Below are 26,048 nucleotides of genomic sequence, written 5' to 3'. Positions count from 1 at the left end.
CCACCTGGAGGAGGTGTCCATGCAGGGCAAGGGGGCGGCCAGATGAGAGTCGGGGGAGGAAATGCCCTGTGGTTGTCATGGATGGAGGCAGGTACAAATTCGGACCAAAGAAATGCACCATGATGCTGAACTGGAATTTGAGGTGTCCTTTTGAACTAATGATTTCATGAGTTGGGGGGTTTTTTTGAAGGGGGTTCTTTCAATTTTTTTAAAAAATTCTGTTAAAATAGAAAACCATGGAATTTACCTTTTTTTTTTTTTGGCTGCTAGGCTTGCAGGATCTTAGTTCCCCCGTAGGGATTGAACCAGCACCCCCTGCATTGGAAGGTAAAGTCTTAACCAGGGAAGTCCCTTTCAACCATTTTTTAAAAGTTTATTTATTTTTAACTGAAGGATAATTGCTTTATAGTATTGTGTTGGCTTCTACCAAGCATCAGCATGAATCAGTCATAGGTTTACCCATGTCCCCTCCCACTTGAACATTCCTCCCACCTCCTTCCCCATCTCACTCCTCCAGGTTGTTACCAAGCCTCGGTTTGAGCTCCCTGAGTCATTAACGGTTTTTTAAATGTACAGTTTGGACTTTCCCTGGTGGTCTAGCAAATAAGACTCCACACTCCCAATGCCTGGGATGCAGGTTCTATCCCTGGTCAGGGGAACTAAGCTCTCACATGCCAGGCATGCAGGGGTGGAAGAATAAAAACTAAAAAAATAAATGTACAGTTCAGCGGCACTGGTGGTAGAGAATCCCCCCACCAATGCAAAAGATGCAAGAGACATGGGTTCCATCCCCAGGTAGGGAAGATCTCCTGGAGTAGAAAGTAGTAAACCACTCCTGTATTCTTGCCTGGAAAATCCCATGGGCAGAGGAACCTGGTGGGCTATAGTCCATGAGGCTACGAAGATTTGGACACGACCGAACACATGGACACACACACACAAGCATATTCACACTGAATATCCCCAGATGAGGACTTGGAGAGCAATGGCGACAAGAAGAACCTCCCTGGAGGCGGAACCAGAGCCAGTCTTTGGTCTTCATGTCCAGTGGGCTTGATCTATGCCATGGGCCAGTGTCTGCTGCAAGTTTCCACGCTCCCCTGTTTCTGAATAAGAAGCCTCTCCCACCTTAGTGTATTGGGTGTCTGGGCCCAGACTCAGCTGGGCTTGACAAAGAGGAATATGTCTTCCCCCAAAATCCTGGACTCTGTGTTGGACATGGAGCTTAAACTTGTCTGCCCTGGGCAGGGAGGTGAATGGTCTGGGTAGGAGAAGAACAGTACATGTGAATCTCATTGTAGCCAAAGGGGTCGACTGTAGCAGGAAGCTCCTGTTGACCATCCACTATTTATTATCTTTCGTTCTTTCTTTCTTCCTTACTTCCTCCCTCTCTTCCTTATTTCTTTCTTTCTATTTTTGGCCGCACTGCACAGTCTCCACAGTCAAAGCTCCGAGTCCTTAATCACAGGACCGCCAGGGAATTCCTATCACTTTCTTTCTTAGTCAAAGACTCTTGACTCAATCCAGGATGGCAACGTGGCTGTTGCAGTTCCCAGGGTTCCAGTTACTTTGGTTGTGAAGCTGATTGCCCCAAAGCCTTGCAGCTTCAGATGACCATTGGGGGTGGGGCTCATGGCTGCTATAGGTCAAGAGTTTGGATGGGGCACATGGGAATGGCTTGTCTTAGTCCATGATGTCTGGGCAACCTCTAGTGCTAGAGGCTGGGATCATCTGGACCACCTGCACTTACCCTCCCTAGGAAGCCTGAGCATCCTCAGAGAAACCAGACTACCTCCATGGCAGCCCAGGGCTCCAAAAGCTAGTGCCCCTTCAGCTAACCTGGTGAAACCTGCCTCTTCATTTCTTTTTAATGATTTTTAATTTTTTTTAACATTTACATGATTTGAATGGATATTAATATGATGTGTGCCAATTGCTACTTTATTTACTTATTTATTGGAATTTAGTTGCTTTAAAATGTTGTCTTAGTGTCTGCTATACAGCATAGTGAATCAGCTATATGTTTACATCAGTTCAGTTCAGTTCAGTCGCTCAGTCATGTTCAACTCTTTGGGACCCCATGAATCGCAGCACGCCAGGCCTCCCTGTCCATCACCAACTCCTGGAGTTCACTCAGACTCACGTCCATCAAGTCAGTGATGCCCTCCAGCCATCTCATCCTCTGTCGTCCCCTTCTCCTCCTGCCCCCAATCCCTCCCAGCATCAGAGTCTTTTCCAATGAGTCAACTCTTCGCATGAGGTGGCCAAAGTACTGGAGTTTCAGCTTTAGCATCATTCCTTCCAAAGAAATCCCAGGGCTGATCTCCTTCAGAATGGACTGGTTGGATCTCCTTGCAATCCCCTCTTTTTTGGATTTCCTTCCCATTTAGGTCACCACAGAGCACTGAGTAGAGTTCTCTGTGCTATCCAGTAGGTTTTCATTAGTTATCAATAGTGTATACATGTCAGTCCCAATCTCTCAATTCATTCCACCCTCCCTTTGCCCACTTGGTGTCCATACGTTTGTTCTCTACATCTGTGTCTCTATTTCTGCTTTGCAAATAGGTTCATCTGTACTGTTTTTCTAGATTCCTGGTATATGTGCTAATGTATGATGTTTGTTTTTCTCTAACTTCACTTCGTATATCACTCCCTAGGTCCATCCATTATTTATCATAGATTATAAATAAATAATCTATTTATTGCTACTTCTGGATTTTCTGTAGGGGCATTATATATTGACTCCCACTCAGGTGCGACAGGTGACACTGGTTTAATCCCTGGGTTGAGAAGATCCCCTGGAGGAGGACGTGGCAACCCACTCCAGTATTCTTGCCTGGGAAATCCCACCAACAGAGAAGCCTGGTGGGCTACAGTCCATGGGCTCAATAAGAGTCGGACATGACTAAAGCGACTGAACGGGCACACACAAAAAGGGAGAGGGTGTGGCTCTCTTTCATCTCCTCTCCTCCTCCCTACTGCTGGGTTCATGTGCCCTCTTATCATTTACCAACAGACTTTAAAGTCATCATGGCTAGAGTAGTGTTCAGTGTTCACATTCATGTGACTCTGTTGGCACAATTCTCCAGCCAGCCGTGTGATGTATCTGTGAAGGTTCTCCTTGGTGTATAACTTTGTGTTCTCCCTGGAATTAGCGATCATCTTGTTTTGTATTTGTTTAGCTTTCTCTGTGCGTGCGTGTGTGCTCAGTTGTGTCTGACTCTGCGACCCCATGGGCTGTAGCCCATCAGGCTTCTCTGTCCATGCAGTTTTCCAAGCAAGAATGCTGGAGTGGGTTGCCATTTCCTCCTCCAGGGGATCTTCCTGACCTGGGGATCGAACCCGTCTCCTGCCTCTCCTTCACTACAGGTGAATTCTTTACCTCTGAGCCACAGGGGAAGCCCTCAGTACTTTCAGATGCACCCCATTTTCCATCAGTTTCACTTTCTCAGAGATTTTGCCCAAAACTTCCCTTTACTCCAGTCCTCTATTTCCTCCTCGGTGGAAAGGTGGTTGAAGGCCCCAGGTAGCTGTCTTTGTGCACAGCTGTCACTTCTCAGCCTCACATTTTTAGTCCTGGAGAAGCACCTGGTGCCATGGCTTCCTGGGCTGGGCTGTTCGGCAGTTCTGAATGAATGAGTTTCTTCTCCACTTTTTCAACTCCAGCCTGGGATTCAATTCCTGGGGTCTACTAAGTTACCATATATTCAGTACCTAAATCTGTCTTCTCTCTTTTTCTTTGTCCTTGAGGGCTTACACCTTGAAAAAATCCTTTAGGGACTTCCATGGTGGTCCAGTGGCTAAGACCCTGTGCTCCCAATGCAGGGGTTCCTGGTTCAATCCCTGGTCAGGGAACTAGATCCTGTGTACCGCAATTAAGACCCAGCACAGCCAAATTAATTAATTAAAATATGTTCTAAAAGTCCTTTAAAACATAATGATTTAAGGGCCAGAAGTCTGAGATCATTTTTTTTTTTTTTTGGCTCTGCATCTCCTGACTACGTGAACTGAAGACAGTTGCTTTTCTCTTTATGTTGGTGAATTGGGGGTAACAGTGGTCGCTACTGCATAGATAAGATAATATTAGAGTGAGAGACTAAACGGTGAAAGTCGATAAAGTGCCTAGAGCTGTGTGACACACACCAGGATATGCTGTTTGCACTGGAGTGGCTGCTGCTCGTGGATTTCACATTATACATTATTGCTGATTGGCACATCACTCCAACCTCAAAGCTTAAAATAACCATTTCCTTTTGCTCAAGGATCCTGTGAGTGAGGAATTCAAACAGGGTATAGTTTGTTTCAGCTTTTCAATGTCAGGGGCCGTAGCTGGGAAGACTTAGTGGTTGTGGTTGATGTGAAAGCTTGGGGCTGGATCATCTGGAGACTTATTCACTCAAAAGTCCACCTGTAAGTCAATGCTGGTGGTTGACTGGGATCTCAGCTGCATGGACCGGTGGACATGAACACTTTCTGGATGGCTTGCACTTCCTCATAATATGGCTGCTCACATAGCAGCTCAGGGTTCCAAAAGGACCATCCCAGGTCACAGAATGGCAACCTTTCCTGACACAGTCCCACTTCTGCTGTACTCCATTGGTTACAAATGGATCAGAAGCCCACCCTGACCCAAGCAGAGGTGCTGTAGGATACCCATCCCCCCTCTGTGGGAAAATTGCCAAAGTCGTATATCATAGAAAAGCCTGTGGGACATGAAATAGTCTTGTGGCCATCTTTGGAAACTACAATTCATCATATTTCTCAAACGTTTATATATATATATGTAAATTTTTATTTATTTATTTATTTTTGGCTGTGCTGGGTCTTCATTGCTGCGAGGGCTTTCTCTAGTTGCAGTGCGTGGTCTTCTCATCGCAGTGGCTTCTCTTGTTGCAGAGCGTGGGCTCTAGGGTATGTGGCCTCAGTAGTTTTGGCTCCAAGGCTCTAGAGCACAGGCTCAATAGTTGTGGTGCACAGGCTTAGGTGCTCCGTAGCATATGCCGTCTTCCCAGACCAGGGATAGAACCCATGTCTCCTGCATTGGCAGGTGGATTCTTTACCACTGAGCCACCAGGGAAGCCTGCCTTAAAAAAATTTTTTTTTAATTTATTTGGCTGCATCAGGTCTTAGCTGCTCTGTAGCATGTGGGATCTTAGTTACCCAATCAGGGATCAGACCTGGGTCCCTGCAATGGGAGCATGGAGTCTTAGCCACTGGGACACCAGGGAAAGGGAAGTCCCCTTTCCTAGTTTTCTTGCCTACCAGGGCCACAATGCTTGTAGATACTCAAATGACAGCAGATTATGGTCTGCACATCTCTTGTCTTGCCTGACTTCATGATCAGACCTTTGTAATGCACTTTGTTATTGTCAGAAGGTCCCTGGTGGCTCAGATGGTAGAGAATTTGCCTATAGTATGGAGATCCGGGTTTGATCCCTGGGTCAGGAAGGAAGATCTGGAGAAGGGAATGGCTACCCCCTCCAGTATTCTTGCCTGAAGAATTCCCATGGACAGAGGAGCCTGGCGGGCTACAGTCCATGGGGTCACAAAGAGTCAGACACGACTGAGTGACTAATACTTGTTATTATCATTGGAAACATTTTTTCTCTCAGTTAATTGTATATACCTGTAAATTGTCTCGGAGAAGGCAATGGCACCCCACTCCAGTACTCTTGCCTGGAAAATCCCATGGACGGAGGAGCCTGGTAGGCTGCAGTCCGTGGGATCGCAAAGAGTCGGACACGACTGAGCGACTTCACTTTCACTTTCACTCTCATGCATTGGAGAAGGAAATGGCAACCCACTCCCAGGAACAGAGGAGCCTGGTGGGCTGCCGTCTATGGGGTCACACAGAGTCGGACACAACTGAAGTGACTTAGCAGCAGCAGCAGCAGCAGTAAATTGTCTTACTGTAGAGGTTATCAAGCATACAAAAGTCAACAAAACATAGGAAAATAAATCTCTCTGCACCTCCCAACCAGCACAACAGCTGCCAAACCATAGCCAATCTTGCCTGATCTGCATGTGTACCCACCTTCTATCTAGTAAAGATAATATTCTTTATTTTTGATATAATATTAAAGTCAATCTTTTAAAGTGCACAGTATTGCACCAGGAACTCTGTTCAATATTATGTAACAACCTAAATGGGAAAAGAATTTGAAAAAGAATAGATATACATATTTGATATACAATAGATATACAACTTGAAAAAGAATAGATATACATATTTGATATACAATAGATATACAATTTGAAAAAGAATACATATAACTGAATCACTTTGCTATATATTTGAAACTAACACAACATTGTTAATCAACTACACTCCAATATAAAATAAAAAGTTTTAAAAAGTGCACAATTCGGTGGGTTTTGCTATCTTCACAGGTTGTACAAGCATCACCACTATCTAATTCCAAATATCCTCTCACCCCTCAAAAGACCCCACACATAGCAGCAGTCACTCTCCATTCTCCCCTCCTCCCAGCTTTTGGCAACCACTGTCTCCATGAATTTGTCTTTTCTGGATATTTCCTATGGAATCATGCAATATATGGCTTTTTAGGTCTGACTTCTTTCACTTAGCAGTGCTTTCAAGGATCATCCATCTTTCAGCATGGATTTGTACTTCGTCTGTTTCTACTGCTGATAATTTTCCATTGTGTAGATATACCATATTTATACCATTATTTATACCTTATCCATCATTAGTTGATGGATAATTGGAATGTTTTCACATTTTGATAATGAATACTTTGCTTCAACTATTATAAATAATACTTCCATGAGCATTTTTATTTCTTATTATTTGCCAGGCTGTGCAGCTTGTGGGATCTTGGTTCCCTGACTTGGAATTGAACTGAGGCTCCAGCAATGAAAGTCCAGCAGAGTCTGAGCCGCTGGGCTACCAGGGAATTCCCAATATAAAAGTTTTTGTGTGGATATATGTTACCATTTTTCTTGTGTATCTACCAAGAAAGGGACAACAACCAAGGAACGGGGTTGCTGGTCACTGGGTAAGTTCACGTTTAATCTTTGGGGAACTGCTGGAGTGTTTTCTATAGCTGCACTATTTTACATTCCCACCAGCAAATTAAGAGGGTTCCAGTTTCTCTATATCCTTCTTTAGGAAATGTTTACTTATTTATTTGGCTGTGTAAAGTCTTAGTTGCAGCATGCAGGATCCAGTTCCCTGACCAGGCATCGAACGGCATCGAACCCAGGCCCCTTGCATTGGGAGCTCGGAGTCTTAGCCACTGGACCATCAGGGAAATCCCTTTCTCCATGTCCTTACCTGTACTTGTTATTATCTATCTTTTTTATTGTTGCCATCCTAGTGGGCTAAAATGATTGTTTTGTAAGATGTTAACTTTGATGTATTAAGTATGTGTAAAGTTTTAAAGAACTTTGGCATATTAAAATACCTAACTGAATAGCCTTGTGATTCCAACTTAAAGTATATAACTGAGTTATGGTTTATACTTGTGAATTTTACTTTACAATTTCTAAAAACAGTGCTGGGACATTTAAAAGGACTACAGACTACTTAAGATTCACTATATTTTTTCTTCTTTTTTTTAAATTGAAGGATAGTTGATTTATAATGTTGTGTTAGTTTCAGGTCTACAGCAAAGTGATTAAGTGATAAATACAGGTGTGTATATATATATATGAATATATAGGGCTTCCCTGGTGGCTGAGATGGTAATGAATTCACCTGCAATGCCGGAGACCTGAGTTCGATCCCTGGGTCAGGAAGATCCCCTGGAGAAGGGAATGGCTACCCACTCCAGTATTCTTGCCTGGAGAATTCCAGGGACCGAGGAGCCTGGTGGGCTGCAGTCCATTGGGTCGCTAAGAGTTGGACACGACTGAGTGACTTCACTCTCACTTTTCACTTTCCTGCATTGGAGAAGGAAATGGCAACCCACTCCAGTGTTCTTGCCTGGAGAATCCCAGGGACGGGGGAGCCTCATGGGCTGACGTCTATGGGGTCACACAGAGTCGGACATGACTGAAGTGACTTAGCAGCAGCAGCAGGGCTTCCCTGGTGGCTGAGATAGGAGACCTGAGTTCAATCCCTGGATCAGGAAGATCCCCTGGAGAAGGGAATAGCTACCCACTCCAGTATTCTTGCCCGGAGAATTCCAGGGACCGAGGAGCCTGGCGGGCTACAATCCATGGGGTCCTAAAGAATCAGACATGGCAGAGCGAGTAACACTTTCACTTCACTTTCATGAATTCTTTCTCAGATTCTTTTTCATTATAGCTTATTACATGGTATTGAACATAGTTCCCTGTGCTATACAGTAGGTCCTTGTTGTTCATCTGTTTTAAAAAATAATTGTATTCATTTATTTGGCTGTGCTGAGTCTTCATGGCTACAGGAGGGTTTTTCTCTGGTTGTGGCGAGTGGGGGCTCCTCTGTAGCTGTGGCGCTCAGACTTCTCACTGCAGTGGCTTCTCCTGTTGCAGAACACGGGCTCCAGGGCGCATAGGCTTAGCAGTTGCAGCACGCAGGCTCCAGAGTTCAGGCTCAGTAGTTGTGGCAAATGGGCTCAGTTGCCCCTCGGCATGTGGACTCTTCCCAAAACAGGGATGGAACCTGTGCTCCATGCATTGGCAGGCAGATTCCTTCCCACTGGGCCACTAGGGAAGCCTTGTTTACCCATCTTATATGTAGTGGGGTGTATCTGTTAACCCCAAACTCCTAATTCATCCCTCTCTCCCCCTTTCCCCCTTGATAACTATAAATTTGCTTTCTATGTCTGTGAAGATTCCCTATATTTTGATATCACTGAAACATTTGGAAACAATTGGAAACTTACAGAATAGTTTGTAAGTTTGTATTAGTTTGTATTTGCAAATACAGGACTATGTAAGTCAGTTGCCAATAGACAGCCCCACCATCCTCAAATACGCTAATGAGTGTGTGTGAGGGGTACACAAGGACGCTCACTCACACCCACCAACATCAGGGGTTCACCCTAGAGCCCCTACTGCCACCTGACCTTCAGACCCCATTCCAGTTCTGCCTGTGGTGCCACCGAGCAGCTGGTAGCAGAGGACTCAGTTCAGAAACTGGCATTGATTTGGTTGTCACATATTCTTAGTTTCTGTCCCCTTCAGTCTGGAACAGTTCCTCAGTCTTTCTTTCTTTCAAGACCTTGACATGTTAGAAGGTTACAGGTTGATGTTTCCTTGTCCTTCGATTTTGGGGGCAGAAGCGTCACTGTGTGCACCTATGAAGCTGCTCACAACCTCCAGGTATCCTGTTGCTGGTGATGTGGACTCTGAACATGTGATTAGCAGTACCTGCCAGGTTTCTCCACCATCGAGTTACCCTTTGGTCTTTGGTCATTAGTAAACATTTCATAGGGAAGCACTTAGAACTTAGTGCAAACATTCTTCATTCCATTTTTTATCATTTCTCTCCTTTCCTTATGCACATCTGCTATAGACTGAATGTTTATGTTCCTCCCCCTAAATCCCCATGTTGAAACCTAATCCCCAGTGCCATGGTATTTGGAAGTGGAGCCTTTAGGAGGAGATAAAGGGCTTCCCTGGTAGCTCAGACAATAAAAAATCTGCCTGCAAGGAAAAGACCCAGGTTCAATACCTGGATCCTGAAGATCCCCTGGAAGAGGGTATGGCAATCCACCCCAGTATTCTTGCCAGGAGAATCCCATGGACCGGGGAGCCTGGCAGGCTACAGTCTACGGGGTCACAAAGAGTCAGATACGACTGAGCGACTAATGCATACAAGGTCATGAGACAGAGGCCTTATGAGTGGGAGTCTCTTATAAAGGGACCCAGAGGGTCAGCCTTGATGGTCCAGTGGTTAAGACTCCACGCTCCCAGTGCAGAGGGCCCAGGTTTGATCCCTGGTCAGGGAACTAGAGTCCACATGCCACAGCTAAAGATTTTGCATGCCGTGATGAAGATCAAAGATCCTGTGTGCCGAAACTAAGATCCGGAACAGCCAAATAAATATAAATCTTTAAAAAAAAATCCACCTGCCAATGCAGGGGACCCAGGGTCAATCCCCGGTCTGGGAAGATCCCACACATCGGGAAGCGACAAAGCTCTCGAGCTGCAGTGACTGAAGCCTGTGCACCCAGAGCCCGTGCTCCACAAAAGAAACAGCCACGGCAATGAGAGGCCCGCGTGCTGCAACTAGAGAGCAGCCCTGCTCAACACAACTAGAGAAAACCCACGTGTAGCAACGAAGACCCCGCACAGCCAAAAATAAATAAATAAAAATTTAAAAATAAATAAAGGGACCTAGAGAGTGCCTTGACCCTCTAGTCATGGGGGGATCGGTGAGAACCAGCAATTGAAAGGTTGTTGTTGAATCACGCGAAGACACCGGGATTCTTGGCCCCCAGAGGAGAAGAATTCAATCCGGGGCCAGAGACGAGGCCTGATCGCTCAGAGCTTTTGTGTAATAAAGTTTTATTAAAGTATAAAGGAGATAGAGAAAGCTTCTGACATAGGCATCAGAAGCGGGCAGAAAGAGTACCCGCTTGCTAGTGTTAACAATGAAGTTATATAATCCAAAGGATGTCTGAGGTTGTAAAGACCTCATCAGACCCACTCCCATCATTAACATTTTAAGATAACACTGTCCTCAGGCAGGATACATCCTTGTAAAGACCAGGTCTACTCCCATAATTTACCTTTTAAGATAACAGAAGGTTTAATCCAGAGACTGTCCTTAGGCAGGATACATTATTGTTATACAATCCTAAGGAATGTGGAGAAAGAAAAAGGTTTGTCCTTTCTTCCTCCTTGAGAATTCCAGACCCCTCTCTCCTTGGGGACCCCTAGACTCCCTATCAACCTGCCTAGGAAATGACTCTCTCACAATCAGGCTCTCAGTGATGATAATGGCACCTTGGTCTTGGACTTCTCGGCCACCAGAACCATGAGAAATAAATTTCTTCTTTTTTTTTAATATGCAATGTTTTACTAGCTGCATACATTTCAACAAACAAGTTGGGGACACAGATTTGGCTATTTAGATTATTAAAAGTATTTATTACAAGGTTTCTTTTCCTATATTTAAGAGAAAACACATGACTGGAAATATTGAGATGGAAACTGGGTTAAACCAATTCCCAAGTCCTTATCAAGTAATTCATCAATAAAGGAAAATATACTTTAGAACTAAAAATTAGGGAAGCCTATACACAATTTAGATAGGGGTGGGAGAGAAAAATAAATCAAAATGAAGTCAGATCATTTACATTTTATAGCCTTCAATCCAGCACATAAAACTGTACTATTTAATGTATTTCTCCATGAACTTTTTGTGAAATTCAGATCGGAAGCGTATCATTTACAAATCTTTTGTCTTTCTTCTGATCATGTACACCTTTTGCACAGTTCTTGAAGATAACGTCATCATCTCACCTTCTTTTAACTTTGAAGTTGGCCTGAGGCTGGGATGGGCCAGTGAGATTAAGAAGAACGAATCCTTTCTTCTTTAGCCTTTTGTTCTTGTTCCTTCCTGGCCTGCTCTTCAGCTCTTTCTGTTTTAATTTTTTCCAGCTCTGCAAGAAGAGCTGCAGTATCATCATCATCACTCTCCTCTTCAAAATCTTCATCTTCATCTTCCTCATCTGTCAGTGGATCGTCTGCATCAAGGTTGGCAGCAGGAATCTGGTCCAGTCGAGGCTTCTTTGACACTGAAGAGGAGGTTGTATGTTCTCGGGTTGGCTGACCTCTTGTTTTTTTCTCTTGCAGCAGCTCTCTCTCTCTTCTCCAACTCTCTCCTGAAGTCACGGTTTCGAACCTCTTCAGGGGCATCCCGAGTGGTCTGTCTATATTTTATCTTTGTATGAGAGGGTAGGTCTCTGCTTGAATACTGCTTTGACAGTTGGCTCAAATCACCCTCACCTTTTCCTCTTCCACCTCTTGCAGGTTCAAAAGTTGGCCGAGCTGCTGTTGTCATCTTTTATGTTTGGCCGAACTCTGACGCTTCTACCTCCGGAGATCATACAGACACCATCATGACTCTCTGCTCCCCGAGAAATAAATTTCTGTTGTTTGTAAGCCATCTGGGCAATGATATTCTAGGGCTGTCACAGTGGCCCTAGCAGAATAAGACAACATCAGTACGGGCTCATGGCTTCCTATTCTAGTCATGGTGTTATCACTCAGGAGTCTCATGGTCCCAGATTCAGTCTGTGGGAGTCCTTCAAGTGATTCAAGTGAGTTCATACACCTGCCCCAGATGCCCCATCCTTTTGTAAGTGCTTCCTTCTTCTCTGACACAAGCAGTTGTTCCCAGCACATCTTGTATGCTCCCTGTCTGAGCCTGGGAAGCGGTCATTTCTACAGCAGTTCCTTCAGTAGAGAAAGATACGGTCCTTAGGAACCAAGATCTGGGTGCCAGTGTGTGAAAAGGGAAAGTGTTAGTTGCTCAGTCGTGTCTGACTCTTTGTGACCCCATGGACTGTAGCCTGCCAGGTTCCTCTGTCCATGGGATGCTCCAGCAAGAATACTGGGGTGGGTAGAACTCCCTTCTCCAGGGTATCTTCCCCACCCAGGGATCAAACTCAGATCTCCTGCACTGCAGGCAGATTCTTTACCATTGGAGCCACCAGGGAAGCCTGAGTGCAAGTGTGCTCACTGCCATTCAGATGTCTCTGCTCCCAGGCCCTCTGGGGAGACCAGGTGGGAATACAAGAAGTCAAGTGTATGTCCACATATGGTAGGGTAGGCAAAATTTTACCTCTATCTTCCTTTTTTTTTTCTTTTGGCAAGGCCTGAGAATTAAACTGACATACCAAATCAACACAGAAGAAATGAATACACATTTAAAAGTTTTACATGATCCTGGAGCCCACATAAGGAAATAAACACAAAGAAGCAGCTACACCTACAAGTTAAGAACAATGAAAGGCATTGTGGAAAAGTAACTAAACTAATACGTGGGGAGGTAAAGGAAGATAGGAATCTTTTTTTTTTTTTTGGCTGCAATGGCCATGTATGATCTTAGTTCCCCTGAAGTGGGAGTGCAGAGTCTTAACCACTGGATTGCCAGGGAAGTCCCAGACAAGAATTATTTTAACAAGGCCTCCCTAGGTTCTCACCTTGCTGATAAAATTGTTACTTTCTTAGGGCACAAGTAGAGCATCTTTCACTTGGCAGTTTTTATCTCCTGTTTTCAGGAGAAAAGTGGAGATTAGAATGACCTTCCTGTATTTGCTGTTTTTCAAGTGCTGAAAGCTCAAAATAATCCTTATACCAAAGGGCATATTTTGGGTGACATATTTGTCACCTTTCAACACACACAGGTATTTACAACTGACTTTCTCTTTTGTGTGTATATAATGCTCATCGATCACAGAGGGCAAGTATGACTCCACTTATACAAGGTACCCAGAGCAGCCAAATTCAGAGACAGGAAGTAGAATGGTGGTGGTCAGGGGCTGGGGATAGGGGAAGAGAAAGTGAGTGTTTAGTGGGTACAAGTTTCAGTTGGGGAAGGTGAAAAAGTGCTGGAGATGTTGGTGGTAAGGGGTGCACAACATGGGAATGTACTTAAGGCCACTGAACTGTACATTTAAAAAATAGTTAGAATGGGGGACCCCCCTGGTGGGCCAGTGGATGAGAACCTGCTTTCCAGTACAGGGGACATGGGATCGATCCCTGGTCGGGGAACTAGTCCCACATGCAGCAGGGCAACTAAGCCGCAACTAACACCTGACTCAGGCAAGTAAATACATACATTTTTTAAAAAATAAATTAAAAAGAAAAGTCCAATTTGGGGGCGTTTCCTTGTAGCCTAGTGGTTAGGATTCAGAGCTTTCCCTGTCGAGGGCCCAGGGCAATTCCCAATCCAGGAATAAGATCCTGCAAGCCCAGTGCATCAAGGCCAAAAAAAAGAAAAAAATTAACAAAAAAAGAAAACAATCAGATTTTTAAAACGTCATTTTCCTCACTGGGAAGGTAATTTACAAAACCAAAGCAGCTCCTGGGACATCTTCACTGAATATGAAAACCAACCCAAAGTCGCCAAGAAGCTGACACTGACACACCTGGGATTTTCAATTCCTGGAACCGCTGTGGGGGCACTTAGTATTACTTCTGGCCCCAGTTGTTTCTTTTTATTTTTTCTGATCTGGGTCTTCACGGCTGTGTGCCGGCTTTCGCTAGTTGTACTGCACGGACTTCTCTTGTTGCGGAGTATGGGGTCTAGAGCTCTTAGCAGTGGTAGCACACATCGCCCCAGTTGTTTCTTTTTATGTATTTCATCTTTTGGCTGTGGTGGGTCTTCATTGCTGCACCCAGGCTTTCTCTGTTTGCAGAGAGTGGGGGCTACTCACTAGCTGTGGTGGCCAGCTTCTCACTGCAGTGGCTTCTCTTTTATGGAGGATGGGCTCTAGGCACACAGGCTTTAGTAGTTGAAGCACAAGGGCCCTAGAGCGTGGGCTCGGTAGCTGTGGCCCACGGATTAGTTGCTCCATGGCGTGGGGGCTCTTCCAGGACCAGGGATCAAACCAGTGTCCCTTGCATTGCAAGGCAGATTCTTAACCAACCACTGGACCACCAGGGAAGCCCTCCCCCAGTTATTTCTGCAGGAGGTAATTCTGGAAGGTGGAAGGAGAGACACACACAACCTGCTGGGCATCCTTCTTTTTATTTTCATGGCAAATGAACGTGTTGGCTCAATACTAAGGAATAACGGTGTGTCCTGGGGTAGATGCAAGGGGCAGACTTTTTCAGGAGATAAACCTTGATTGGGGTGGTGGTTGTCCGGGTGTGTATATCATTAAGACTCATGGAACTATTCTGTTGAAACCTGGGTGATCTGATTTATGAGTGTAGCATATGGCTTGGAAAAACAAAAAGAGTATTGGGAAATAACTACATTCACCACTTATTTAGAAGTTAAAAAAAAAGATACTAAGTATATTATTTCCAAACTGATAGAAGATAATCAACACAGATGAATAAGAATGCATCCCACATCTGAATTATGAGAAATAAACCAGGAATCAAACTGGTAACAGATTGAATGCCTCATTTGACCAAACATCAAAAACAAGCCTGGACGTGCAGGTTGGAAGCATGTGGAGAAATATCCAGAGACAATGAAGAAATCAGGAAAAGATAAACTGCCAGGATACACAGCAATATACAGAATGACATATACAAAAGGCACATGATTACTGATCAGAATAACAGAACCCATCATTCTGGGAAACTCTCCATCTGAACAGACGTCGATGTCACCGCCTCAAAACCCACAGTCCTCTCCAGATTGAAAAATACTTTTATTTATTTTATTTTGGGTGTGCTGGGTCTTTGTTGCAGTGTGTAGGCTTCTCTAACTTCAGTGTCCCAGCTGAGCTGCCACGTCTGGGATCTTAGTTCACTGACCAGGGGGCGAACGCAGGCCCTCTGCATTGGAAGTGCAGAGTCTTAGCCATTGGACCAAATAGGGAAGTCCTTGTCCTCTCTATTTAAAATCTCCACGAGGTAGGTGTCCTTGGCACACAGATCAGCTCCAGCCCCTGGCCCCGTCCTCCCCATGAGGCCTTGGGGAGATGCTGGCCCTCTCTAAGCCCACTTTCTCTTCTGCCAAATGGAGGTGACTGTAGCCCCCACCCAAATGCAGTTTCCCACCCTTGCTTTCTGAGACGCTTGCCCCCCCAGCTGCACCAACTGTGCAGTGATGGGGCTGAAGGCTGGGAGGCTGAGGGCGGTGGATCAGGTTCTGACTCTGCTTGTCTCCACCCAAAGTCTCCATTCCCGACTCAGCCCCGGGCCTTTTCTCCCTCTGCTGGGTGGGGCACCAACAGGGGTGGGTGGGGTGGGGAGATGGAAATGGAGTGGTAGGCTGCCCGGGCTTCTAGGAGGAGTTTCTGCTCAGCTCCCCAATGCCCTGTTCCCTGCCTTCCAGAACCCTCTATCAACATTCTCCCTCTCACACCACCCTTCATACCTGCATGCCCCTTCAGGAGCCTTGGGCTGTGGGGACTTGGCCTGGGCAGAGGGGCCACCCTTCCCCCCCCCCACTCCCTTCCCTTATCTTGAACACCAGGTAGGACAGAGGAGGCCATTCTGGGAGGTGGAAGGAGAGAGACTCAAAGAAGAGAAATAGACAGGAACATGTGAGAGAGACAGGGCAGGACAGAGACACAGGACAGCCAGAGACTAGGGCATCCTGGAGAAAAAACCAGAGAGGAACTTCCAGAGATGAAGAAAGCCAGACACACAGTCTACATGGTTCTACTTAGTTGTGTTTCTTGGGCAAACTGCTTCTCCTTTCTGAGCCTCAGTTTCCTTATCTGTCAGATAAGGGTGATCAGGGGCCCTATGCTCAGTGGCCTGTCAGAGATCAGTGGTCTCTCCCACATGCTAGGCAAGCCCGAGGCTTTGTCAGTGGCACTTCTCATTATCTTTCCTTCTTTCTTTCATCCACATTTACTGAGCACTTACTGTGTGCCAGGCACTGCACTAGGCACCAAGGATACAGCTTTGACCACTGGGCAGAATATCCTGTCCTCTTAGCTGCCTTTCCTATCATTATCCTGTTGCCATGGTTATTATTATATTACAGGAGCATCAACTGGAATTTCAGGGGAGACCCATCCTTAGCCCTAGGCAGCAGGTCCTAACCTGGGAGAGAGGGCGCAGAGTTTGAGCTCACAGCTTCGCCTCTCAGGACTCAGATTTTCCATGATGGAATGGATGTGAGTCTTCTCTCTCCACCAGGCAGCAGGAAGGTAGGGCTGGAGGGATGGTGTCTCAACAAGCCTTCCACGCTGTGTGCTGTGCTGGTATGGTTATTATTGTTAACTGTCTCTATCACTATTAGCTCAAAGGGGAGGGACCGTACACCTGGGAATCCTCAGGATGGCAGGGGCATCAGAGGCCCTAGAAAGAGGGTGCTGGGCCAGCATGGCCCCAGGGTCTGTGCCAGGTGTGGGTGGTGGGTGTGGAAAGGCTGAGTCACCAGGGCCAGGCACACCCTGCTTTGATTTAAGGTCCCAGCAGCCACGCCCCCACTGCCACTGCCGTCCCGCTGTTCCAGCCATGGCCGGGAGCTTTGTGAGTGCTCGCAGTGTGGGGGCTTGAGGGGTTTGGACCCAAGGCTGCACTGGCAGAGGGGAGGGGCTGGGGCTTGGCTGAGGGCTCCTGTTTCAGGGAGAAAGCGGGTGTTCCGTTGTGCCAGAATGTTCTGGGCTGCCGTTTCTGGGTTCACCCAATCCATCCCCACGCTCTCCCCCCTCCCCCCATTGGTTCCCCTTACTGTCTATCTTTCTGTCCCTCTGAGTATCTTCCTGCTGAGTCTCTGTGTTCCTCTGCACCCCCGGTTCTCTTTCCCGTGTCTCTGTGCCCTTTCTTCTCTCTGATTCTGCTGCTCTGCATCCTGGTCATGTTCTCCACACAGCTGACCCACTTGTCTCTCTCCTCTGCCTCCCTGATCCACTCTGGCTGCTGCAGAACGTCCCCCACAAGACCTCGCTGCCCGAGGGCATCCGAGTGGGCACTGTGTTGAGAATTCGTGGTTTAGTCCCCGACAAGGCTGGCAGGTGAGACCCCCGAGCCTCAGCGGTAATGGGTGGGAGGTTTCCAGGCTCAGTGAACCCCACTTTTACAGCCCAGAGAACAAAGCCCCAGGCCAACTTTGCCCACCAGGATCTTGGAATCCCCAGGCTATTTCTGCCCTCCTGGAATCTGACGTCCTCACTTATCTGTCCCATGACTGTGCAGGTGGGGTCCCTACATCAAAGAATCTGGGGGTTCCAGGGCAATCTCATGACAAGTCCAAGTGCACAGCCACTCTGGAAATAGAACCTATGAATCACAGGTGCCCTGGGCAGCATGTAGGAGGCCTAGGCAATCAATCCTAGGGCTTCCTGGGTGGGGATCTTCAGGATTTCTGAGAATCTACAGTGCCTGGGAATTTGGGGGTCCCTGGTATTGTCCCAGCCCTCTGGGAAGTGGAAGCACCCTGGTCTTCAGGACCATGAGTCCTTGGCATCTCCCAGACTCTGGAAATGAGGGGGACCCAGGCCCTGGTCTAGGTGAATGTGTGTCCAGGTCTCCCACTGGTTTTTGGGTGCCCTGGGATCTGGGCTCCATGGTCTCCAGTCCATCTCCCCTCTTTCCCTGGTGTGTGGCTCTCACGTTCCTGTAAATATGGATGTGCTCTGGCAAAGGGTAACTCCTCTATCCAATGTTCTTCTCCACCACCTTCCAGGTTCTACGTGAACCTGCTGTGCGGTGAGGAACCAGGCAGTGATGCCGCCCTGCATTTCAACCCCCGCCTGGACGAGTCCACGGTGGTCTTCAACACCCTGGAGCGCGGCACCTGGGGCGCAGAGGAGCGGGGCTCAGGCATTCCCTTCCAGCGAGGGCAGCCCTTCGACGTGCTCCTCATTGCCACTGAAGAAGGCTTCAAGGTGTGTCTCTTCCACAGGGCGGGCTCCAACACCCACATCTCTTCCCTTGGCAAGGCCAGGAAGGCTCTTGGCAGAGGTTGGGATCAAAGGCGTGGCCAAGGTGGGCAGGGCCTCCCCAGTTCCTCACCTCCCCTGGCGCAAGCGCACTACTGTCAGAGGGTAGGCGTGTGTCGGTAGCAAGGACGAGACAGTGAGAGCCAAGTGCTCAAAGGGTGGGAGTCCAGCCGGAAGATATGGACATCCTCTATCCTGTTCCCTGTCCACTGGCGTCTGAGGTAGCAGTTCTGGGACAGGGAAATGGACGACTTGGAAGACAGGACCCCGAATAAGTCCCAGCCGGGGGTGGTCATTGAAGACCTTCCACTACCCGGGCTGTTCTTCACTTTCTGTGCGTCCGAGGAAGGCGATGCATCCAGGAATTCTGGCAACTGCATCACTGCCAAAGCTTAAAAAGCACTCAGGTGTCAACAATGAACTCATTTAATCCTCATGACAAGGGGCTTCATTGAATAATAGACCTCTTTCTCAGTGGGGGCTTGCGTGCGTGCCTAGGTCACGCCGCGTGGGCACGAGCCGGGAATAACCCCGCAGTTGCCTGGGGAACCTTAAGCAGTGTCTCCTCGTCCCTGCAGGCGGTCATCGCAGACTCTGAGTACCACCACTTCCGGTACCGGATCCCGCCAGGGCGCGTGCGCGCGTTGGAGGTGGGCGGGGACCTGCAGCTGGAGTTGGTGAAGATCTTCTGAGCCTTCCCAGGAGGGCTGGCGGAGACCCGGGGCAGGGGTCTTGGATGGCAAATAAAGTCTTTAGTCCCTCATCTGTGCGCCTGTCTTGTGTCAGTGTCTCCTTCATATAGACGAGAGCAGCAAGTTCAGAGAGGTGAAGTTAAAGTCGCTCAGTTGTGTCCGACTCTTTGCGACCCCATGTACTTATACATTCCATGGAATTCTCCAGGCCAGAATACTAGTGGGGAGCATTTCCCTTCTTCAGGGGATCTTCCCAACCCAGGGATCGAACCTAGGTCTTCCGCATTGTGGGCGATTCTTAACCAGCTGAGCCACAAGGGAAGCCCAAGTATACTGGAGTGGGTAGTCTATTCCTTCTCCAGAGGATCTTCCTGACCCAGGAATCGAACCGGGGTCTCCTGCATTGCAGGGGGATTCTTTAACTGCACTATCAGGGAAGAGAGGTAAAGACAATGGCTAATGGTCACAAAGTGGCCCAGGTGGGTCCGACCCTGAATCTCCGAGGGCAATTTCTATTCCTGGAGGCTTGGAGAGGGTGGGGGTGGGGCTTTGACTCGCCTTCCTGCTGCACTTTACGGAGGAGCCAGGTGATAACGCGGTGGAGTTGACTGAGGGAGTCTGGAGGAGCCCAAGCCCTCACCAAAGCGATGGACATGAGTTTGAGTAGGCTCCGGGAGTTGGTGATGGACAGGGAAGTCTGGCGTGCGGCAGTCCATGGGGTCTCAAAGAGTTGGACACGACTGAGCGACTGAACTGAACTGAAGCCCTCCCTTGGGCTTCCCAGGTGGCTCAGTGGTAAAGAACCGACCTGCCAGTGCAGGAGATGCAGGAGACATGGGTTCGATCCCTGGGTCTGGAAGATCTGGAGGAGGAAATGGCAACCCCCTCCGGTGTTCTTGCCTGGGAAATCTCATGGACTGAGGAGCCTGGCGGGCTACGGCCCATGGGGTTGCAAAGAGTCTGAGCACGAATTACTACTAAGCCCACCCTTGCCGCCCCCTCTGAGGGTATAACAGCCACCACCACCTCCCCCCCTCTCCACCCCCCCAGCGGTTGGTCAGCCTGCAAACAGGTCCCTTGGAGACCCCAGTCTCGCGGAGATGATGTGTGAATCTCGGCCTCTCTGCAGTTGCCCCCGCTTCCTGGCTCCCCAGGCTTTCCAGCCCTCCGCTGGGGCGGGTTCAGGCTTGGAAGGGATCTGGGCGTTGCCGGCCTACTTTTCTGTCCCCGAGATGGGACAGTCTCCGCCAGTTCGCGCCCGGAGGCAGACGCACACGGGCGGGGTCCGGAACGCGAAGTGCCGGCTCCTGTGTCCCTGCTGCCCTCTAGGGCGCTGTTCTCACACTTCCTCCTTGGCTCGCCTGATGGCCCTGAACTGCCCCTTCCCCCAGGGATTCTGGAGGGGGAACGAGGGGCGGGGTACAACTTAGAAGCCAAGTCAGCCCCGAGTGCCAGGTGGGGATTTTCTGGCCACTGTGGGGAGAGGAGTCCATACCACGGAGTGCCCCCCTCCCCCGCCGACTCCCGCACCCTCTCTGAGGTGCTCGCAGCGGCGGATGGTCTCAAGCAGTTGATGGAGAGAGGTTGGAGGGAGCGTGCACCGCATACCAGGAGTTGGAAAAGTCCAGAGCCGCTCCCCTGGGGGGATGTTTCTCAGCCTAGTACCTTGCGAAGCCAGTGACATGCTGCCCCCTCCTGGCCGCTGCCCACATCGCAATCTTGGGTCGGGGAAGAGCCCCTCGAGAAGGGAACGGCCACCCACTCCAGTATTCTTACCTGGAGAATCTCATGGACAGAGGAGCCTGGAAGGCTCCATAGGGTCGCAAAGAGTCGGACACGACTGAAGCGACTTACACAAGCACCTTGAAGAGGGGTGCAAAATCCTGTGGGCCGGTTCGAGCCCTTTCATGACCCGAACTTATCCTGCACTTTGCAAACCTCCAACTGCAGGTACCTATCCCCATGGCCAGCCTTTCTGAGTATGTTTCTCAGGGACAGTGGAATAAGGGGTCCCCTGCGGAGACCAGTCTGGCATCCACTGGAACTCCAGGGCTCATTGTTAAGTGAATTAATTTTTATTTTATGTATGTGTTTTCATATCGTTATTGAACATTTTAAAATGTTTGTAGATAACATACCAATACGGTACAAATTTCAGAAAATAGAGTGAAAAGTAAGGCATTTTACTGGCACAACCACAAACGTGGTTAGGTTCTGAGCAGTAGATGGTAATGATTCATCTGTGTTAATTTACTGGTTTCATCTCTGCCTTACCGTATAGATAGTGGAGAATGTTCTTATTTGCACAAAATACAGAGTAAAGTATTTGGAGGTAAAGAGGCAATATATTGGTAACTTATTCATAAATTGCTCAGGAAAAAACTGAAGTTTGTATTGTATTTAAAACTTTTTTTTTCATGTCAAGAAATACATATATATATGAATTATAACATATATATATGATATGATCTTATATGTAGGATTCCCTAAAATTTTCCCCGTGCGTGTGTGCTAAGTCGCTTCAGTCGCGTCCAAGTGTTTGTGACCCCAATGGGCCATAACCCACCAGGCTCCTCTGCCCATGGGATTCTCCAGGCAAGAATACTGGAGTGGTCTGCCATGCCCTCCTCCAGGGAATCTTCCCGACCCAGGATCGAACCCACATCTCCTGTGTCTCCTGCGTTGCAGGCAAATTCTTTACAGCTGAGCCACCCGGGAAGCCCAAAGTTCCCCTCACCCTATTGTTGAAAGCTTAATGAATGAATGCAGCAAAGTAGCAGGACACATAGTCAACACACACAAATCAGCTGCATTTCCCTATACTGAGACTTTTCTTCTTTCATTTTGCTGGCTCCCCAGGGCTCCATTGTAAGGAGTAGCACAACTTAGGCCACTTGAGGCCCCATGGATGTCTACTGGTGTCAAAGCATCCCCTGCATGCAAACTGTACTTTAGTTTTTCAGTTTCCTTGGACTTACATCAGCCCAAAGCTTTCACCTTTTTTTACACACTCCATTGTGATTAGAAAATATATGCATATTTACTGTACAATCTTTAACAAGATTTTTTGAATCACCCACAATTTCACCACTCTGAAATAACCACTCGATATATTAGTGTACTTCCTTCTAGGCATTTTTCTGTAATAATTTATCTACATTGTACATTCTGGGGAAGTTGGAATATATATATATTTATATACATATTTAGCTAATATTTCCTGAGTCCCTACTATGTGTTGTTAGTCACTGTGCTAACCATTCAGTCCTTAAAATGACACTCTGAGATAGATAATTTTTTTTCATTTATAGAAAGACAATAATTTTTTATTTTTTTAATTTTAAAAATTATTTATTTTTCAAAATGAAGTATAGTTGATTTACAGTGTTGTGTTAATCACTGCTGTACACCAAAGTGACTCAGCTTTACATACATATATACATACAGATTCCTTTTTAAAATATTCTTTTCCATTTATGATTTCTCACAGGATATTGAATATAGTTCTCTGTACGACACAGTAAGACCTTGTTATCCTGTATATATCCTCTATTAGCCAGCCTATATATAATAGTTTACATCTGCTAATCCCAACCTCCCACTCCATCCCTCCCCCAACCCCTCCCCCTTGGCAACCACCAATCTACTCTCTATTTCTGTGATTCTATACGTCATCTTTCAGATTCCACATATAAGTGATATCATTTGGTATTTGTCTTTCTCTTTCTAACTTCGTTCGTTTAGTATGATAATCTCTAGTTTCAATCCAAGTTATAATCTAGTTGCATCCAAATTGCTGCAAATCGCCTTATTTCATTCTTTTTTATGGCTGAGTAGTATAGTATGGATGTGAGAGTTGGACTGTGAAGAAAGCTGAGCGCCGAAGAATTGATGCTTTTGAACTGTGGTGTTGGAGAAGACTTGAGAGTCCCTTGGACTGCAAGGAGATCCAACCAGTCCATTCTGAAGGAGATCAGCCCTGGGATTTCTTTGGAAGGAATGATGCTAAAGCTGAAACTCCAGTACTTTGGCCACCTCATGCAAAGAGTTGACTCATTGGAAAAGACTCTGATGCTGGGAAGGATTGGGAGCAGGAGGAGAAGGGGACGACAGAGGATGAGATGGCTGGAGGGCATCACTGACTTGATGGACATGAGTCTGAGTGAACTCCAGGAGTTGGTGATGGACAGGGAGGCCTGGCGTGCTGGGATCACAAAGAGTTGGACACGACTGAGCTACTGAACTGAACTGAGTATAGTATCGGAGAAAGCAATGACACCCACTCCAGTACTCTTGCCTGGAAAATCCCATGGACGGAGGAGCCTAGAAGGCTGCAGTCCATGGGGTCGCACAGAATCGGACATGACTGAAGCGACTTAGCAGCAGCAGCAGCAGCAGCAGCAGTAGCAGCAGCAGCAGCAGCAGCAGCAGCAGTAGCAGCAGCAGCAGTGTAGTATAGTCTTATTATTCCTATTTTGCAAATGAGACATCTGATGCACAAGGAAGTGAAGTGACCTGATCAAGGTTACATATCATGTAGATGGTGGAGCAGGGACCAGAGCTGCTCCATACCTGTCCATATGTTTTGATTAAATACCTGGTGAAGGAGATTCCACAGCTTGGGGTCTAAACCACTGGGAAATCATGTTTTATTTCTTTTCTTGTTTCAATTTTTAATATCAGCTTTATTGAGGTGTATTTTTTTTACAATACATACATATTAATGATTTTTGTATGTCTGATTTTTCTTTTTTAAACTTTTTATTGGAGTATAGCTGTGAGGTATATTGCTCATACAATAAAATTCACCCTGCATGTACAGTGCCGTGAGTTTTGACAAATGCATGTGGTTGTGGGGCTAACATCACAGTCAGGGCACAGAATATTTCCATCACCTCTTCTCAAGCGCTCTTAGCAACTGCTAGCCACTGAAGTGTTTACTATCAGCATAAACTGGTTTTTCTTGCTCTAAACTTGGTATAACAGTGTAGGATGTGCTCTTTTCTGCCTGGCTACTTCTGTCAGCTTGTTTTTGGAGTTCTTTCATGTGTTTGCATGTAGCAGCCACTCATTCTGAATGGTAACCATTGTATGACCACACTGCACTTTACCTATTCACCTGTTGATGGATTTTTGAGTTGTTTCTAGTGTTAGTGATTATGAACTAGAGTGGTATGGACAAATCTTTGTGTGGATGTATTTTCTTTTTAAGATTTTTTTTAATGTGTACAGATTTTAAAGTCTTTATTCAATTTGTTACAATATTGCTTCTATGTTTTGGTTTTTTGTCCACAAGGCATGCGAGATTTTAGGTTCTTGACCAAGGATCCAACTTGAATCCCCTGCATTGGAAGGAAAGTCTTAATCACTGGACCACCAGGGAAGTACCTGTCCATATGTTTTGATTAAATACCTAGGAGTTGAGATGCTGCGTCAAATGATGAGTGTATGCTTGCCTTCTAAGAAACTGTCAAATTGTTTTCCAGTGTACTTGAACCATGCTACATGCTTACTTGCCATGAATGAAAGCTCTGGTACCTCACATCCTTATCAGCATGTAGTATGGCCAGGTTTGTTGGTTTGTTTAATTGTAGCCATTCAAGTCGGAGAAGGCAATGGCACCCCACTCCAGTACTCTTGCCTGGAAAATCCCATGGACAGAGGAGCCTGGTGGGCTGCAGTCCATGGGGTCGAAAAGAGTCGGACACAACTGAGCGACTTCACTTTCACTTTCTACTTTCATGCATTGGAGAAGGAAATGGCAACCCACTCCAGTGTTCTTGCCTGGAGAATCCCAGGGACGAGGGAGCCTGGTGGGCTGCCGTCTATGGGGTCGCACAGAGTCGGACACGACTGAAGTGACTCAACAGCAGCAGCAGCAGCAGCAGCCATTCAAGTGGATCTGTATTTGTGTCTCATTGTAGTTTTAATTTGCATCTTTGCATTTTCCTGTAACTACTCACGTTGAGCATCCTTTTATGTGCTTGCCAGCCATTTGTATATTCTGAGACTTGTTTATTCAAATCTTTTGCCAATTTTAATTGGATTGTTTGCTTTCTTCTTATTAATATATGAGTTTTTTATACTTTCTGGATATAGTTCTTTGCCAAATATATGTATTGTGAATATGTAACATGTATTCTTCTTTGGGTAAACAGACTAAAAACAAAAACCTAAAGTCTTTTCATTGTTTATGCCTTTCTCAGAGCAGAAGTATTTAATTGATGAGTTCCGCAATATCAGGTGTGGGGTTTTTTTTTGTTTTTGTTTTTTTTCTGTCATGGTGTGTGCCTTTGTGTCCTATTTAAGAAATCTTTGGGAATTCCCTGGTGGTCCAGTGGTGAGGACTCAGCACTCTCATAGCCGAGGCCCAGGTTCAATCCCTGGTCAGGGAGTTAAAATCCCATAAGCCACAAAGCAACAGCCAAGGTGGGGTGGGGGTGGGGGGGAATGGGACATAGAAATAAGCATAACGAAAAACTGTAAATCTTCCAAATGAAAGAAAAAAAATTTAATTAAAATTTAAAAAAAAAAAAAGAAGAGGAAGAGACCCCAGAGCTCTCTTCTGTCTGGGAAGATACATCAAGAAGGTGGCCATGTGCAAGCCTGACAGAGAGCCCTCAGCAGAACATGACCACACTGACACTCTGATCTGGGATGCTCAGGCCCCAGACCTGAGAAATAACCATTTGTTGTAGGAGCCCATAGTCTGTGGTGTTTGCTATAGCTGCCAGAGGTGGTGGAGATATCTCTGAAGGTTGGTGTGAGGATTACAGTCACAGCAAGTGCTCGGCAAATAGTAAGCACTTGTTATCCTATTTATAACGAATATCTGCTCTCTATGGGATGTCTTCATTTACATGATAGCATTACA

At 46.7% G+C, this 26,048-nt stretch overlaps 1 protein-coding gene, 1 non-coding gene and 1 pseudogene across 2 annotated transcripts; 2 read left to right on the top strand and 1 right to left on the bottom strand.

Moving 5' to 3' along the window:
• Positions 1–10,960: 10,960 nt before the first annotated feature.
• On the bottom strand, positions 10,961–12,018 carry LOC785843 (spliceosome-associated protein CWC15 homolog; annotated as a pseudogene).
• A 4,964-nt stretch (positions 12,019–16,982) lies between these two features.
• On the top strand, positions 16,983–19,245 carry LGALS7 (galectin 7). Its single transcript, XM_002694975.6, has 4 exons — positions 16,983–17,070; positions 17,467–17,555; positions 18,227–18,428; positions 19,061–19,245. Exons 1-4 carry the CDS (start codon positions 17,056–17,058, stop codon positions 19,172–19,174), a joined length of 420 nt encoding a protein of 139 aa, XP_002695021.1. The 5' UTR covers positions 16,983–17,055; the 3' UTR covers positions 19,175–19,245.
• A 6,252-nt stretch (positions 19,246–25,497) lies between these two features.
• TRNAE-CUC (transfer RNA glutamic acid (anticodon CUC)) lies at positions 25,498–25,569 on the top strand. The gene has a single exon. It is a non-coding gene; the product is annotated as a tRNA-Glu (tRNA).
• Positions 25,570–26,048: the final 479 nt, after the last annotated feature.

This window comes from Bos taurus, chromosome 18 (genome assembly GCF_002263795.3).
Source record: "Bos taurus isolate L1 Dominette 01449 registration number 42190680 breed Hereford chromosome 18, ARS-UCD2.0, whole genome shotgun sequence".
NCBI classification, from domain to species: Eukaryota; Metazoa; Chordata; class Mammalia; order Artiodactyla; family Bovidae; genus Bos; species Bos taurus.
This window is presented reverse-complemented; position numbering and strand designations above follow the sequence as displayed.